Source organism: Rhineura floridana, chromosome 8 (genome assembly GCF_030035675.1).
Source record: "Rhineura floridana isolate rRhiFlo1 chromosome 8, rRhiFlo1.hap2, whole genome shotgun sequence".
In the NCBI taxonomy this organism is placed as follows: Eukaryota; Metazoa; Chordata; class Lepidosauria; order Squamata; family Rhineuridae; genus Rhineura; species Rhineura floridana.
Genome location: NC_084487.1, coordinates 108,733,095 through 108,750,585, shown reverse-complemented (window position 1 = coordinate 108,750,585; position 17,491 = coordinate 108,733,095). Strand labels below are relative to the sequence as shown.

The 17,491-nt window shown below is 42.7% G+C and overlaps 1 protein-coding gene across 1 annotated transcript in view; it reads left to right on the top strand.

Annotated features, from left to right (window-relative positions):
• Positions 1 to 557: 557 nt before the first annotated feature.
• The window catches only part of ERGIC2 (ERGIC and golgi 2), a 34,421-nt gene continuing 17,487 nt past the window's right edge, over positions 558 to 17,491 (top strand). The window contains exons 1-4 of the mRNA XM_061640345.1: positions 558 to 875; positions 8,250 to 8,312; positions 11,781 to 11,926; positions 15,866 to 15,974. Coding sequence (XP_061496329.1) covers positions 11,821 to 11,926; positions 15,866 to 15,974 — 215 coding nt within the window. The 5' untranslated portion in view covers positions 558 to 875; positions 8,250 to 8,312; positions 11,781 to 11,820. The remainder of the gene's footprint in view (positions 876 to 8,249; positions 8,313 to 11,780; positions 11,927 to 15,865; positions 15,975 to 17,491) is intronic.

The window sequence follows — 17,491 nt, the reverse complement described above, 5'->3', positions numbered from 1 at the left end:
GGTATTGCATCCTAACTCCTGAAGGTACAGCGGATGATTCCCGATTTTAAACAACAAATCGCATTTTTGCCAGTATTGCAAGGAGCAGATTTAACGCAAAAATGCGTAGCAGCGCGAGACGTCATTTGGACGTCCGAAAAATAATGAACACACATAGCGGGCGTGTCACACATTCTGCATTCGTCTGCATGAGCCCTAAGGTGAACATTTCTCTCCTCGCTGCCAGTTTTTCAGAACAAATTTGAAGAACTAAAATGAAGGGTCGAAAATGACAATCTTGCAATTCTGCATTTCGACAAAAACAGGAAATCTAGCTAGTGTAAAACTGAGAAGAGCTAGGCCAGTAGCTTCCATATATATCTCCTTCTCTTCCCTGAGGGAAACTTTCCTCCATCTACCAACACAGCTCGATCGGCTGCTATAAATGCCACCAACGCCTCCTCCAGGCTTCGGAAGGAAGGAGACAGTTTGTTAAGTTCCCGCTTTCGGAGAAGGGAGGGGGGAGAAAGAGGAGCAAAGCCTACAATAGAGTCTAAGAGGTGTAGAGGATAGAAAGGTACCCACTTCCGGTCCCTCTTCTTTTCTCCTCCGTGCGAGCCGCTTCCGGAAAGCGAGGGAGGGAAGATTGTGGTGTCATGAGCTGTTTTCTAATTGGCCCGGGTAACTGACATCGCCTTGCTCTGTCTCTCGCTCGCGCTTGTCCCTCTCCTTCCCCCCTCCCGGAAGATTTCGCTGGAGCTGCTGCCTGCCTTACCTGGGCGCTTGCCTGCTCCTATCCCGATCACAGGCGAAGAGGGGCAGGTGGTGCTCGCGTGGAAGGGGGTGGAGAAGATGCGGCTGGAAGGCTGAGCGCGGGAGCCGTGGAAGGCTGAGAGGTAACATGCGCCTCTCCCACCGCGATCCCGTATCTCTTTTCCCATTCCCACCCATTTTCGCCAACATTCACCCTGGGTGACACCTCCCTCCTCGCTTCTTCTCCTTTACGTTTACAACGCCAAGACGTGCAAACCCCCATTTGCGGGTATCAGGCTACCTCCTGTGTTGGGATGGGGCTGACTTCCCTTCCTTCAGTCCTGGCACTTAATATCTTTTGCTCGATTTCAGAAGTGACATTTTCACACGTGACACTAAAAGCTCCTCTGTCTGTGCTGCACGTGTGGATTCAGATTAGGAAGCGGAAAAGGAAAGCTTTTGAATCCACTGTAAGTTGTAGCTGTAATAGGCTTTGAATTTAGAATGTGGAAACTCAGAACCTGTTGTTGTGTCATGTATGAAAAAATGCATTTAGTATTTTGCATATTAGTGACCAAAAGGCCCTCTCATGTTGTGTATACCATGTATGAATGGTGTTAATGTATGATAGAATTCAAAATAGACTCATATTTAAATATTAAAGTATGTTGCAGCTAATGTAGATGTCTACATACACTCACTTCATATGGTTGTATTCAACATAAAGCCAAGGTAGAGAGTTAGCATTGAACTTGTTCTGCTAGCCTGTCATCTTGTGCAAGTGGATCTTTTTGCATGAGAGGTTTGATAAGTTGACAGCTTGTATTTGTATGTACAGAAGATAGGAAAATAAAAAGGCAGCTTTGCAAGCTCTTGTGCCATGGTTCAGCCAGCAGACCTGTAGTGCTTAGGGTTGCCAGGCTCCGGGCCTGAGACTGATCCTGTATCTTTAGGAGAAGAGAAAGTCAGCCAAGTGCAGATGTTCTTGCAACACTGTAATGGGAAAAACCACAAGGTGAAATTCTCCCTTTCCCCTGCACAAAGTGTATGGGTAGTGCAAGAGAGGCAATAAGTAGCTGAAGTGCCCTGTGTGAAAAGGTTAATTCTTCTATCCTATGATAACAGCTGTAATTGATTTATTTTGCATTTCAAATTAAAAGGCATCATTTATTAAGAAGCCCTTAGGGCATCTAGCATTTCCATATTGCTTTAACAACTCTAGGATTTCTAGGGGTATATCTGTGGCCAATGGACTGCTCATATTCACTTCTATTCAATCTCACTAGGAATGTTTGCAATTTTGAGTTCGTGTGAGTTTGTATAAAAGTATGCTACCTTCTCTTGCATTCTTTGTCTGTCCTACCTCTTATGAGTGTTTATTTTCCTGTTTCCCAAATATCCTGTTCCAAATTATTTCCTCCTTGATTCATTCTGCCCTTTATCATTCTGTTCTCTTCTCTGTTCAGACCAATACCTGATAGGGGAAGGAGGGCTGCAGAGGTTTGTTGCTGTTACCTTTAAGTCATACTTTTCATCTCTGATATTGAAGCAATATGTACAAGCTACATCTTTCACAATAAAGATATTTGCAATCTGGTATTTAAAACAAATATGAACTCTGGTGTGTATATATACACACATTATATATATTTACATGTACTAGATATACAATGTAATCATGTGTACTTGGGAGCAAGTTCAAGTTGAACACAGTGAGACTGTAGAGTGACTTGCACTGGGTCAGGGTGTAAATGCTTTGTCAGTCATAGTTTAGATTTGTCCGATAATGAAATGCATTCCCTGGGTTACATGACAAATTACAAGAGTTTTGTTATAAATAGCAATTAGGGCTGTTGTTAAGTATTGGAATTACACGTACTGAAAGTGTCTTATTTGCACTGTTAGAAATAGAATAATCATAGAGAGGGAGATGTAATAAAGAATTCCTGGATGTGTGTGACACTTCCTCCTTCTGTGGCTCTGTCTAATAGGTTGCTAAAGGTAATTTGGCAGCTGCTGATAGGCTGCAGCATATTAGAAAAAAGTGCAGGTAAGATTGTTGCAGAACAGGATTACTATTTGACGTCAGAGTTGAAAAGTTAGTGTCCAGAACTCTTTATCATACCTGACCACATTGTAATTATGGGTGGGCAGGTATGTACAGTACCATAGCATGACCTCCCCCTTCCACCCATTATGATGTTGCTTAGTGCCTTTTTGAATTTGCTGCATGCCAGTCACTCCTTTTTGTCAGCGCCGTATAGAATGTATCAGCAGTAGAAGAAAGTTCTTGAGTTGGTAGAAACTTGCACCCATATCCTGTCTTCTGCTGCAGCACAAGCAGATGCTCCTGATGCAACAACTGTAGCAGCATCCACTACCACATTTGGATGGAGGCCACTAGCCTCTAACTCTTCCTTGTAACTTCTTGGCAGTGCATGCGTCTGCTAGAAGAGGGATGGGGGACTTGTGACGTTCCTGTTGATGCTGGGTTTCAAGTCCCATCATCCCTGACAGTTGGCCATACTGGAATGTAGGAAGGTGACTTATACTGAGTCAGGCCATTGGTCCACCTAGCTCAGTATTGTCTACCTTGACTGGCACTGGCTCTCCTGGGGTTCAGGCAGGAGACATTCCCAGCCCTACCTGGAGATGCCATTGGGGACTGAACTGGGGACCTTCTGCATGCAAAGCAGATGCTCTACTGCTGAGATATGGCCCTTCCCCACTGTTTGGGGCTGATGGGAATTAGGATCCAGCAACACTGGTTACCCATACCTGTGCTAGGGGGATGAAACCATTGCCATCACTTGTGTCCCTGCCCCCACCCTCACCAGCATAGCCCTGTTCTCCGGCTCAGAACCATCGGTGGCTGCTGCAGTAGAGCTAAGTATGGGATATGGGGTCATGTGTCCCCTTGCAGTGGTGCAGGGGAATTCCAGCACGTGATGTTGGGCTTCACTGCCGCTGTATAGTAGGGCATAAATTACACAACCTTGAGAATGCTCAGATCTGTGGGCTTCATTTGCTTCAGTATAATAGGAAGAAAAAGGGGTACAGAATAAACCTCTTTGCCTTCCAGCTAACGTTAGTCATGACTATCTCCCAGTGGAACAAATGAGTCACAACCAATTTAAATCCCATTGCTTTTAAGGAGAACCATGGCTAACTTTAATTGGATCAGAGTCTTTGTCTAATTACAGTTCTAGTGGTTTCTTATATTTTTGTTTCTGTTAAGGTTGTCAAAGCAGTGTCCTCTTGTCAAAGCTTCCAGCTAACCAAGACTGATTTAGAATGCTATTACATTTCTGCCCTTTTTTTTCCAGTCAACCCTTATCCTTCCCCATCCCTCTTCTCTAATATCCTGGTTCTATGATCCAGGCTTGCTTTGGCTACCAATAGCCTGATTTGTCTTCTTTGCAAAGTCTGTCCTGTTTTGGCTGCCTTCTGATGGTTGATTCAGCTTCTTATCTGAGAGCATCTGATAGTATTTTCAGGCTTAAGCATCTTCCCCCCGCCCCTCAAAAATATGCAATGTCATTTTCAAAAAGTTTTCTTAATATTTGTGTATTTATATTAAAAAAAATTTTTTTTAACTTGGCCATGTCTCTTCCTGCTCTGTTTGTTATATAGAAACATGGAAAGCTGCCTTATCTCAAGTCGGACCATTGATCCATCTAGTTCAGTGTTGTCTACCCTGACTTGCAGCAAGCGTTCAGGGTTTCAGATGGGAGTCTTTCCAAGCTACACTTGGAGATGCCAGGAATTTAACCTGGGCCCTTCTGCGTGTAAAGCAGTTGCTCCATTGCTGAGCTATGGTCCTTCCCCAAATATTTTTCCCATGAGGGACTTGAATTAGCAACCTTTTGAGTGTGTATGTAGTGTCTATAACAGACAGCACCACTGGGCTTTCCTTTGTATAATACATTTTCAAGCAAGAGTGGAACTCTGATTTTCTTTTTTAAGCAAGGCTGTTTGGATAAAGAATAAAACATTATTCTTTGGCAGACCCTAAGTTGTCGAACTCCTTCCCCATAGAAGTGCATCTGGCAACCTCACTATACAGTTTTCAGCAAATGCTGGAGACTTACCTCTTTCTGATGGCCTTTGACACCTGAAATGTTTAGTTTAAGAACCCACCATATTTTCTTGATTGTAAGTTTTTAAATTGTTTTTAATGTTGTATTTTAAATTGTTGTAACTCACCCTAGGATCTCTGGGTGAAGGGTGGGTAATGAATTAAAATAATAATAATAATAATAATAGCCAACTAAAACATAGCGTGGTACTGAGCACACGACCATTAGATGTGGTGCCTTTCACAATGCATCTGCTTGCATCTCTCTGCCAGATTTGAGCCCTTTCTCAGAGTACCCACTCCCCCACATTTAAAATATTCATCAGTCTTAAGTTCAGCATAAGCCACTCTTGGGCATGAAGAACCTGATTTGTGTCTCTTGTGTATGGCTAGGCATGTCAACTCAGAAGAAAGTTCCCTTGAATAGCATTGAACTAACTTCTTGCCTCTCCCCACCCACCCCATGCGCATCCCACACTGTCCCTAAATCTCTGGAGGATTGGGAGAAATCTTTGTACTGAAGGAACGTTCGCCTTAGTGCTACATTGCGTGTAACTCATTTAGTTCAGCGGGGCTTACTCTCAGGTAAGTGAGTATAGCAATGCAGCTTTGAAGTGGATGTAAATAGCCATGAGCTTAATTCTGTACTTTAGAGCAAACTTGCATATGGAAATTTTGTGGACATCAGTAGAGGACAGCAGTAAACTGAAGCTCAATCCAGACAAGACTGAGATGCTGTTGGTGGACGGGTTCTCTGATCGGATGGTGGATATATACCCTGTCCTGGATGGGGTTACACTCCCCCTAAAGGAGCGGGTTCGTAGTCTGGGAGTCTTTTTAGACTCTTCCCTTTCACTTGAGGCTCAAGTAGCCTCGGTGGCTAGGAATGCGTTCTACCAACTTCGGTTGGTAGCCCAGCTACGTCTCTGTTTGAGTAAAGAGGACCTTACATCAGTGGTACATGTTGTGGTAACCTCACATTTGGACTACTGTAATGCGCTTTACGTAGGGCTACCTTTGAAGACAGTTCGGAAGCTACAGCTAGTGCAAAATGCGGTGGCCAGATTGCTGACAAGGACCAAGCGGTCCGAGCATATAACACCTGTTCTGGCCCGCTTGCACTGGTTGCCAATATGTTTCCGGGCCAGATTCAAAGTGTTGGTATTGACCTATAAAGCCTTATATGGTGCGGGACCACGATACCTTGCGGAACGCCTCTTCCGATATGAACCGGCCCGTACACTACGTTCTGCTACGAAGGCCCTCCTCCGGGTTCCAACTCATAGGGAGGTCCGGAGGGTGGTGACAAGATCTAGGGCCTTCTCAGTGGTGGCCCCCGAACTATGGAACAGTCTCCCCGAGGAAGTACGCCTGGCGCCGACTTTGCTCTCTTTTCGGCGCCAGGTCAAAACCTTCCTATTCTCTGAAGCATTTTAAGCTAAATTGATTTACTTTAAAAATGTTATTGTATTTGATTTTTGACTGTATTACTAATATTATTTTGTTATTTATTGTATTTTTATGCTATTTTATGTTCACCGCCCAGAGAGCTATCGCTAGTCGGGCGGTATATAAATCTAATAAATAAATTAAATAAATAAATAAATAAACATGAAAGGATCGTTCAGCATTGCCTTGGAATCAGTACTTTAGAGGCGGGGTCAAAGGTACATGGATAAAACATGGGGGTATAATAAGTTAGTATGAAAGGGCAACAGGATCTAAACACAAGTAGTCAGTTATGTGAAAAGTTATTTATTACACATTCAAGAGAATAATTAAGAACCATCTGCCTGTTTTAAATTGGAATGAAGGAGGTGATTGGAATGCATGCTAAATGGTAACTTTCTTCTTGACATTAAGGTTGGTTCATGTGCACCACCAAACTGGCTTGATGTCACACGACTGAGCGTTGGGCTAATACATTCTTTTTCTTCTCCTTCCTCAGCTCTTGCGCTCCACTGAATTCTACTTCAATCTGTAGTCTGCAATCCTGGTTTGGAGAGCTGTGCAAACCATGGTTTGCCAGTTTGGATTTAATGGCAGACTATGGCTTAGTGCAAATTGAGAACTAACTGCAGAGCATGATGCTCATTCCTTTTGTGCTAAGGCATGACTTGATATTAACATGTGAAGCAACTCTATACATTTTCCTCTTACTTTTTTAATTTATTTGCATAAACCTCTGTTCTGCATCTACCAATACTCTTTTTACCATAACTTTGTCTTTTTGGCTCAACTGCCAGTGCTGATCAGTGTTGTTCCATTCTAGGCATCCCTCTTTTTCTTCTTTTGCACCTCCCCTCTGCCTTGCTTGTTGACTAGCTGTTAGTAATACTGTAGGTGTTTCATTTAAAATGTGTCACAAAGCAAAATAAATAAAAGGGCAGCAGCTTTATTTTCTTACTATGTAGGTACTTGTACTTATGTGTACATGCCAATTAGATGAATAGTACGGATTTGGTTGTGTTCAAGAATTTGTAGGGTATTTGAAGCCAGGATAGATTTTTCTGTTCTGCCTCCTATGCGGCCAGCACTAAAAATAATGCTTGTAAAGGTGAGAGCTTCATAATTCATGCTTTTCGGTGCACTGTGAATAGATAAATTATTCATTTTTTCCTACTCCACCAACCCCAATCCTGCCCCTCCATACCTAACAGCCACACAGGAGTCAAATTTGTCAAGGTAAGGTGTTTTATTGCAGGCAGTGGACTGCCTTCAAGTTGATCTCAACTTATGGCTTTACCATTGCCTCCCGCTGAGGCTAGTCCTCTCCAGCTGGCTAGGGCTTGCTCAGCTTGCCACAGCTGCACAAGCCAGCCCCTTCCTTGTCCGCAACTGCCAGCTGGGGGGCAACTGGGCTCCTTGGGACTATGCAGCTTGCTCACAGCTGCACAGGTGGCAGGGTGCGTTACCCCTGAGCCACTCACTGTCAGGGTGATCTTTAGCTGGCCCTTGACACCCAGGAGACATGAGCGGAGATTTGAACTCACAGACTCTGGACTCCCAGCCAGGCTCTCCTCCCCACTGTGCTATACCAGCTGTTCCTAGTGCAAGCATAAGTCTGTCAATATTGTGGATTTAAAAATATGAATAGTGCCCTGGTTCTTAGCTTTTATACATTTTAGCTCTTTTCTCGCTCAGTTCGTCCCCTTTTGAAATCTTTTGTCCACCCACGTTTGCTCTTTTGACCTGCTTCATCCCCCCACTCTTGGTTTTCACTTTGCATAATTTACCCCCTAATTATGTTTCAGCATTACTGTTGTAGCATCTTTCCAGTTCTATTGGACATGCCCTCAAAGAACATTAAGTTTCTAAATGCAGTGGGCAGTGGAATTTGCATTTCCCCAAGAGTTAAGGTTCATGCCACTTTAGAACTTCCCAACTGCTGTGATTTTATATAAACTAATAAATTGTTGTTGATGCTCTCTTGCTTCAGAATTTCTGCCCGTGATCCTGTTGTGCTGTCTCATAACAACTGCAAGAGAAACTGAAGGTCAAGGTAAGATTGTTCATGTGCTGGGATCTTTTTTCTTTTAAACTGCTTTCATGAGTAAAATTGCATTTGGGTTTTAATGTGTTAGATATCCAGGGAAACTTTAAGTAGAGTACTTTTAAGCCCAGCTTGGTATATGTAAATTAGAAAAGCAAATAGTGGAATTTGGATAATTTATGGCACACATTGAATAAAAAGTGCTTTTTGTATTATGAAATCTTAAATAGTGTTATGCTCTGTGGGAGACTTCATAACCGTTTCATTATAGTCTGCATGCATGTTAAAGAAGAAACCATTTCATCGTTTTTGTCAGGATACAGTTTTTTTGGCCAGAGCCACACTTTGTCTTAGTCAGCCATCTCCAACCTGGTGCCACCTGATCTTATTGGACTTCAACTCCCATCAGCCCTAGCCAATGCTCAAGGATGTTCAGGGGAATTGTTAAAAACATCTGGAGCTGAGGAAGGTTGATCTTGGCTAACAATTGTTCTCAGATCCATGTTTGCCTGGTAACAATACTTAAAAAGGGAAAGATCATTTGCAAAGGAGAACCAGCATGTGGGAATGGCAGTGCTTAACTCTTCCCCTGTGACTGCTGTTCCTCCACAGTCACAACTTGCTGGGGTTGTTTTTCCCCAGGCAGGCTCCAAGTTTGGCAATAAGTCTAGCTGTAGGGACAAATTCATAATATGTGGACAAAATATAATATTATTTGACTACATTCGTTATATACCAAAAGGTAAAGGTGTCCCCGCACTTATAGTGCGAGTCGTTTCCGACTCTTAGGGTGATGTCTTGTGACGTTTACAAGGCAGACCGTATATATGGGGTGGGATTGCCAGTTCCTTCCCCGGCCTTTCTTTACCCCCCAGCATATGCCGGGTACTCATTTTACCGACCACGGGTGGATGGAAGGCTGAGTGGACCTCGACCCCTTTTACCGGAGATTCGACTTCCTCTTTCCGTTGGAATTGAACTCCGGCCGTGAGCAGAGCTTTGGCTGCATTACTGCCGCTTACTACTCTGCGCCACGGAGTGGCATAATTGAAAAAAGGCAGCATAACTGACAGGTAAAGGATTGAGAAAAGGGTTGGGGCTCCCACAAATGATTCAGTGGAAGTGGCTGTCAGAGGAAAAATAGCTCCGAGCATCTCTTTACCCTCGTAAATGAAACTTTTTTAGTTAATGGAGCGCCACATGCACACACAAATAGCATTTTGGCAGGGCCATTTTCTGTATGTAAGAACATAAGAACATAAGAAGAGCCTGCTGGATCAGGCCAGTGGCCCATCTAGTCCAGCATCCTGTTCTCACAGTGGCCAGCCAGGTGCCTGGGGGAAGCCCGCAAGCAGGACTCGAATGCAAGAACACTCCCCTCCTGAGGCTTCCGGCAACTGGTGTTCAGAAGCATGCTGCCTCTGACTAGGGTGGCAGAGCACAGCCATCATGGCTAGTAGCCATTGATAGCCCTGTCCTCCATGAATTTGTCTAATCTTCTTTTAAAGCCATCCAAGCTGGTGGCCATTAGTGCGTCTTGTGGGAGAAAAATTCCATAGTTTAACTATGCGCTGAGTAAAGAAGTACTTCCTTTTGTCTGTCCGGAATCTTCCAACATTCAGCTTCTTTGAATGTCCACGAGTTCTAGTATTATGAGAGAGGGAGAAGAACTTTTCTCTATCCACTTTCTCAATGCCATGCATAATTTTATACACTTCTATCATGTCTCCTCTGACCCGCCTTTTCTCTAAACTAAAAAGCCCCAAATGTTGCAACCTTTCCTCGTAAGGGAGTCGCTCCATCCCCTTGATCATTCTGGTCGCCCTCTTCTGAACCTTTTCCACACTCTGCTCCTGGCACCGTTACCTCTTTAAGCAGAAAGAGATATTCCTAAGGTATTTGTGTCTTGAAAGGCATATGCTGACATGCGCTGCGTGAAGCTGTAGATATTGAGCCAGGTATAAGTATAGCTTGGAACTGGATCTTGACATCTCCATATGTTGATACTGTCACTAATTTGCACTCCTCAGTTCCTACTTCTGAGGATATCAGCTCCCGCTGATAAACACGCTGGTCTTTCTTGCCCATGCATCTCTGCACACAGGCTTCTTCTTTCTGCTTTTCTGGGTCTGACTGTTTCCATTAAGTTTGACGTCTGGAAGTCTTCATTCATGCTGCACAGAAGAAGACGAGCCCTGCTAGATCAAGCCAAAGGCCAGTCTAATCCAGCATGCTTCTGCTTCCCTCAGTGGCCAACTCGGTGCCCCCAGGAAATCCAGAAGCAGGGCTTGAAAGCAATAGCAGTCTGGCCATTTATATTCAGCGGCATACTGGTTCTGAACCTGGAGATTCTCTATATAGCTGACTTTGCTAATTAGTCAGTGACAGACCTATCCACCATGAATTTGTTTAATCCCCTTTGTGGAGTCTGGAACATGTACCCCTACACCCAGTTCCCAAATCCTAGAGTCATGAACCTTCTTCCTACCAGCTGCTCTCCCTTACAAATGTCCCAGCGCCATATCAGTATTGCTAGGTGTAACAGCATGTCCATATTTGCCTTGTGAGGGAGACCAATCCCACATGCAGTCTTCTTGTTCGTGCCACTGACTTCTTTTTCCCCTCTGACTTAACTCTTTTTGAAACTAGATGAGGCTGGATAGGTGTTAATTAAAAGGGAGATTGCAGAGTCTGATTCTAGTAGATGGGCCATATCAAAGGATTATGCATTCAAAAGTGGTGGGAGTTACATGATTTTGTCTCCTTGAAGGAATGGAGGCTAGGAAGGTTGCATTTTTAAAGACACCCTAGAATAGCTGGTCTCTGTCATACCAGGCAAGAATTGAATTGAATTGAATTATGATTTATTATGGTCGGAGACCAGCATATACCAGAATATAATGGTTTTGGAAAATCTGTTTGCCTAATAATTTGTAGCCATGGTGTCACATGTAAGCAGCAAGGAAATCACAATAGCTTGTTGAGTATTTCACTGGCAACAGAACTGAGGTGATAACAGCATCTGTTGCCATTATTTTAAGTTGTGTAGTATTAGGATAGGTTACATGGCACTTCTTTGCTGATCCATAAAATTTTAACTCTTCATAGCCATTGTTATTGCTAAAAGTGCCATTGACTCTCAAGTGAAACGTACATTAGTGCTAATGGGAGAAGAATGAAAAAGGCTTAACGTTGGCATATGCGTCCAAAACAAGACTTAATCTTGAATTAATTTCAGTCTGCAAATGTTGATAGTTACTTTAGCAGAACAAGAGAACAACAGTTAATGCTGATGCCTGATATTCTGGGGTAGGATGTATTATCCCTTCAGTAACATTATAGGTCTGGAAATTTTAAATCCCAAAGATTTTTCTGCTAATCTCGTCACCTCATTTCAGAAGCAGTACAGAGTGCAGAAAAGGGCAAAAGGAGTGTTTGTTACTTATTACATTTGGATGGTACTCTCTTAAATAACAGAGTGAATATATGAAGGAAGACGTTGAGGAATCTGCTGAAGATGAGGCGACTGAATCGGAAGAAGACTTTGAATTTAATGAAGGAGTTGGATGCCTTTCCCAAAGTCCCTGATAGCTACATAGAGACTACAGCAAGTGGAGGAACAGGTGAGCCTTGCTGGCAGATGGTTTTCAGCTCTGAGCCTGGCGCTTAAGAGTAAGAGTCATATTTAGTAAACATTTGTCAGGGAAAAGCTTTTGATAGTGGACCAGCTGAATGCTTGCCTTGCTAAGCTGTGTTAGTGACAAAGCTCCATCACAGCGATTTTCAAACTTCACATTAAGGAAACATGCCAATGTAGTTTTAATTTGGTGTGAGGAAGGCGCTAGAGTCCCCCTCATTGGTCCTACTCACAATTCCACCTGCTTTTCTCCCTCCTGCTCTACCCATGCTGACCTGAGTCATGTTCCTACCCCCCACTCTCAGGAGCACTGCTGCTCTGGGGGGTCCTACAATTTTGGATCAACAACCTTGGATCAAAGTGCTATAATAGTAATTTTAAAATGTTGTCTTATCTAAAAAAAAAAAAATTGCTGCTGCCTCCATATGTTGTGCCTTGAAAGGGTACAGACCTTGGGTGACTAGGAGACTGGTGCTGCTGTGGCAGGAGGGCTTCCCTAATCCCACGTGTGTCAAAGCCAGCCGTTGCTAAACAGTCATCTGTTCCAGCAGATCCTTCTTAAGCTTTTCATGGTTGTGTTATTCAGAGAATAGCTGTCACCACAGAAGGCAGAATCAGAATGCTTACAGCAGCCTGGAATGCTGGGCTGAAATCAATAAGTTGACATTTAACACAAATAAACATGTAACACAGATAACACAGATAACACAGATAAATGCGAAGTCCTGCATTTTTGGGTAAAAATAAATAAAGTAAATAATATAAGGGCATGAGTATAGGATGGGGAAGACCTAGCATGACATCTGCTCATGGGAAAAGAATCAAAGATGTCTTAGTGGACCACAAGCTAAACATGAGCCAGCAGTGTGGCGTAGCTGCTAAAAAAGCTAATAAAATCCTACGGTCCATCAATAGAAGCATAGCGCCCAGATCATGGAAAGTGATAGTTTTACTCTGTTCTGTAGCTTGTCAGGCTGCATCTGGAGTACTGTGTCCATTTCTGCAGGTCACATTTTAAGATGGGCATTGACAAAGTGAAGTGTTTCCAGAAGAAGCTGACCAGAAGGCAAAGACTCTAGAGACCAAGTCCGATGAGGAATGGTTGAAAGAGCTGGGCAGGAGAAGAGACGGTTATTATCATTATCATCATTATTGTTGTTAGTAATAATTAAATTTATATCCCACCCTTCCTCTCAGAAAGAGTCCAGGGTGGCAATCAAGTGAGAGAAAACTAAAAACTAAGCTGAAAATTTGCCTTGAAACATCTTAGCAACAAAACATCTTAAAAATATCTTTTAAAAAAACCTGTAAAAATCTTAAAAACAATTCCAACATAGATGTAGATTAGGATGAGGTCTCTACTTAAAAGGCTTGTTGAAATTTATTATTTAAATTTATATCCTGCTCGTTCTCCCAAAGGGAGCCCAGGGTGTCAAACGAATAAGATGAATAAAGGAACACATGATAGGGATCTTAAAATATTTGCCAGGCAGAAGGTAGAGTGGACAGCTTTTCTGTTGCTCCAGAGGGAAAGACTAGAACAAATGGTTGGAAGTTGTAGGGGAGCAGATTTTGACTAAACATTATGCAACACTTTCATACAGTAGGGCAGCTGTTTGACAGTGGAAACAGACTACTTTTGGAGATGGTGGTCTCTTTCTGATTAGCAACCTGTCGGGATGCTGTAGTTTCATCTTGCATTGAGCAGAGGGTTGGAATTGATGATCTTCAATATCCCTTCTACCTCTGTGATTCTGAGGCTCTCCAGCAGGGAGGGAACACAGAAAGGGGTTCTGCATGTGCAGAAAATAAGTTTGTGTGTCCATGCATGAATTCCCTGTTTTGAGTGTAGAGGAATAACTTCAGTGGCCCAGCATATGGCATCTTGGTTGGGGTGAACTGCTGATGTTCTGAGGAACAATTTTTAATTGTTTAAGTCCTAGCCCATAAGCAAAGTGAAACTCTTAGTTGCTTCTTGCCACATTGTTTCTAACCATTATTGCAAGCAGCCCCGGGCCACATTCACACTGGACACACAGAGAGATATGCTTTTCAGCCAGTCCCTATTCCCAGAGAACTCTGGGATTTGTAGCTCTGTGTGGGGAATAGGGGTCTCCTGACAACTCTCAGCACCCTTCACAAACTACACTTCCCATGGTTCTTTGGGGGAAGCCATGACTGTTTAAAGTGGAATGATAGTGAAATAAATGTCTGGTGTGAATGTGAACTCAATACTTATATGGAAATCTTCTGAAACTCACTGATAACTCTTAATTCAACTCTTGTTCTTATTTCTTGCAATCTCTTGAGAAATTCTGATTCTGAAAGTTGGATTCTTTTTTTTAATGTCCTGGTTGGAAAAACGAGTGACTCTAACAAAAGGTGAAATACACTTGGGCACATTTTCATATCTAAAACAGAAAATTCAAATGATACTCCTTGTGGTGGTAATGATGAAATAATGTGCTGCCCTTTAGTCCCAAACTCTGCCATCTGAGACAGGCTTTCTAATCCTGCCTCATGGTAAGGCTAGCCCTGATAGTTAGCTGCAAGTAGCATTCACCTGTGAAGCAGTTTCTGGGATACAAAGGAAAGGATGCGCTAGAGCTTGTAGGCAGCATTAAAGGAATGGAAGCACCATTTGTGGCTGCCTCTTTCTTCCCTTCTCCTGCACAGAATGACTCCTCAGAGGGCTGTCCAGTAGGACTTGCTTTGCAATAAGTGTGCACAGCCTCAGATTTCAGTTTGCATGACTAGCATCATTATGTTTGCTTCACTGAATGATTACACAGTTTTCATGAAAACTTTTATTTCTGGACATCTGAACTGAACATATTGTACTACAGAATGGCCTCTAGTCTACTTTTGGTGCTTTCATGTGTACACCTTGCTCTTTTAAGAGCAGAAAAGTAAGCTGAGAATTTACTTTTTAAAATCTGTAATCGGCACATAAAGCATTCCTCTTCCCTTTTTTTTGGCAGGCATTTTCAGGGTTTTTGCATGGCAAGAACTGGTCGGGTGGCTTATTGAGTATGGTGTGCACTTTACTCCCCCATATCTTGTCCTCTGCCCGTTTTTATGTTCTTTTGAATATAGAATCTCACGCGTTGTTTTCATGCTTCGCACAACAGTTTCATTTCCTCAGGTCCTACTTGCAGGTTTTCTATAGTCATCTGGTTGGCTGCGGTGAAAACAGGATGCCTGGACTCAAGAGGCTTGTGTGGTCTGATCCAGCAGGGGTCTTCTTGTGTTCTTATGGCTTGTATAGACCATAGCTTTTTAGGAGCAGTGACCATGACATCTGTCTAAGTGCTCCCTTTCCATGGCCCCCAGGCCTCCAGGGATATAATGAGTGGAGAGGGGAAGGGGAGGTGAGTTCTACTTAGGGGACTATGCTGTGGTGATGGCAATGGAAGCCTGCTAGGTCCTTTCAATAACATATAGATGAGTGGCCCAGTGTACTCCAAAAATAATAAATGTATAGTTTATTTATAATTTTTTTAATGCTATGCTTCCTCCAAGAAGCTCGTGATGATGGTGTGTTATCTTCACAACAACCCTCTGAGGTAAGTGAGGCTGAGAGATAATGACCAGCCCAAGGTGACCCAAAAGGCTTCATAGTCAAACAGTCTGGCTAGTCATGGTTTCCCTGGTTCAATAGTGTCTGAAGTCCAATATACTATCCACTGCACCACCTTGGCTCCTCAGAAAAGGTTCTGAAGTCGTTGGGCAGTGCTTTGGGAGCAGAGTAACTTTACCTGAGTTTGCACTACAGTCACGAAGCAGAGAAACTCTTCAAACTGAATCACTGAATATATTTATGTGTTAAGTATAAAATGTATCCCGCGTTATCTTTTTTCTCCTTGTAAATTCAGTGGATATCATCTTTATACTAGTTTTTTTTTCTTCCTTTGTTTGTCCTCAGTTTCTATAATAGCATTTACAACTATGGCTCTGTTAACCATCATGGAATTTATGGTATATCGAGATACCTGGATGAAATATGAATATGAAGTAGATAAGGATTTTACAAGGTAACTTTTTATTTCCTTTGCTTTTTAAACCTGTGTTGATTGCATGCTGCTTTATTTTCTTTTCAAAGCATGTTGGCTGCCCTAAATTAATAACGTTCAAATTTTCATCTGAATCTGGGATGCCCTGGTAACAGCAACGCCCAGCTGCTTGAGAAGCTGAAAAACAAAACCATTACCTATCTCCTGGGGCAGAAAGAATCCAAGAGAATAAACACGCTTACTTGTGGCACAGAAGGCAGCAGAGGGTGGTAGAATCCAGACATATTCATTCGGGGTCCAACTATTAAAAGAGGGTGCTGGTGTGACAGGTTTCCTAGGGTCAATTCATATGTTACTCTGGCGGTGTGAGAGTCCTTTCTATGTGGCTGGATCCCATCCTGTTCCAGTAATCTTTATAGGAAGTAATCACAGAATGATTGATTTGGTTACTTCTAGTGTTACCTTTGCCCTTCCTCCTTGACCAATGATTGTATCCATTACCTTAGCCTTTGTGGTTGCTGGTAATATCTGTAACAATCAATGTGGATTCTTCTACATGCAGAAGCAGCTGCCATAGTAGTTGGGCAATGTATACATCAGCCCTTACCATTTAAAAAACCTTTACATTTCCATTGGGCTCTGATTGCCTCAGATTTGCATGTTTTAGCAGTTGCGCCTTTTATCATTGTATTTTGCTGCTTAGTCTAGTGGCCAGCCCTGCTGTAGCGTGTCCAGGGTTAGGAGTTGGGAAAGGGCTGCAGAATTGTGCAGTTCTTCCCTTTAAAGGTGAATTCTTCTTGCCCTTTCCCACAGGCCGTAAACATTTATTTGTTCTTGTATCTCTTCCTCATAAAAGAGCTCGGAGTGGCTAGCAAACTTCATAAAATACTATATCAGTCAAGATTTTGTCAAGTTAACATGAACCATAGCTTATACTAACCTGGTTTCTGAGTCCAATTCAGAATGCTGGTGTTCATGTTTGAAAGCCTTCACAGCTTGTAACCAGGGAAACTGGTCTTCACATGTACCTCTCTGAACCTTAGGATCTTCTTCTGAGGCCCTTTTTTGGGTGCATCCACTAGGGGACTATTGGGAAAAAGGGCTTTTTCAGTGGTGGCATCCCAGTTATGAAATGCCCTCCCTGTCTTGATGTCATATTTGATCCATGCTTTTTTAAATCAGTTATAAATCTGGGTTACCTATTTACTAGCATTTTTGAGCAGTATCAAGCCCTGTTTTCAGTTTTTAGCTATGGCCAAATCTGTTAGTGTTAACCATGGTTAATCTTGGTGCTGATATAATCCTCCCAAGTTGAGAAATAATAATAATAATTATCCACATAATTATTGCCATGTGCTTGCCTGCTGTGTGTTGATTTGGGGAATCATCAACTTTTTGCCTCTCTGTTGGAAGCTGATGTGATCTTAACAGTTTGGCAAAAAAAAGAAGAAGCTGTTGTGTGTTTTGGCTCCTTGTTTTATTGTCAAGGACATAATTGGGTGATGTCAGCACCAGTCTAATGTGCAGGCAGTGCTGGA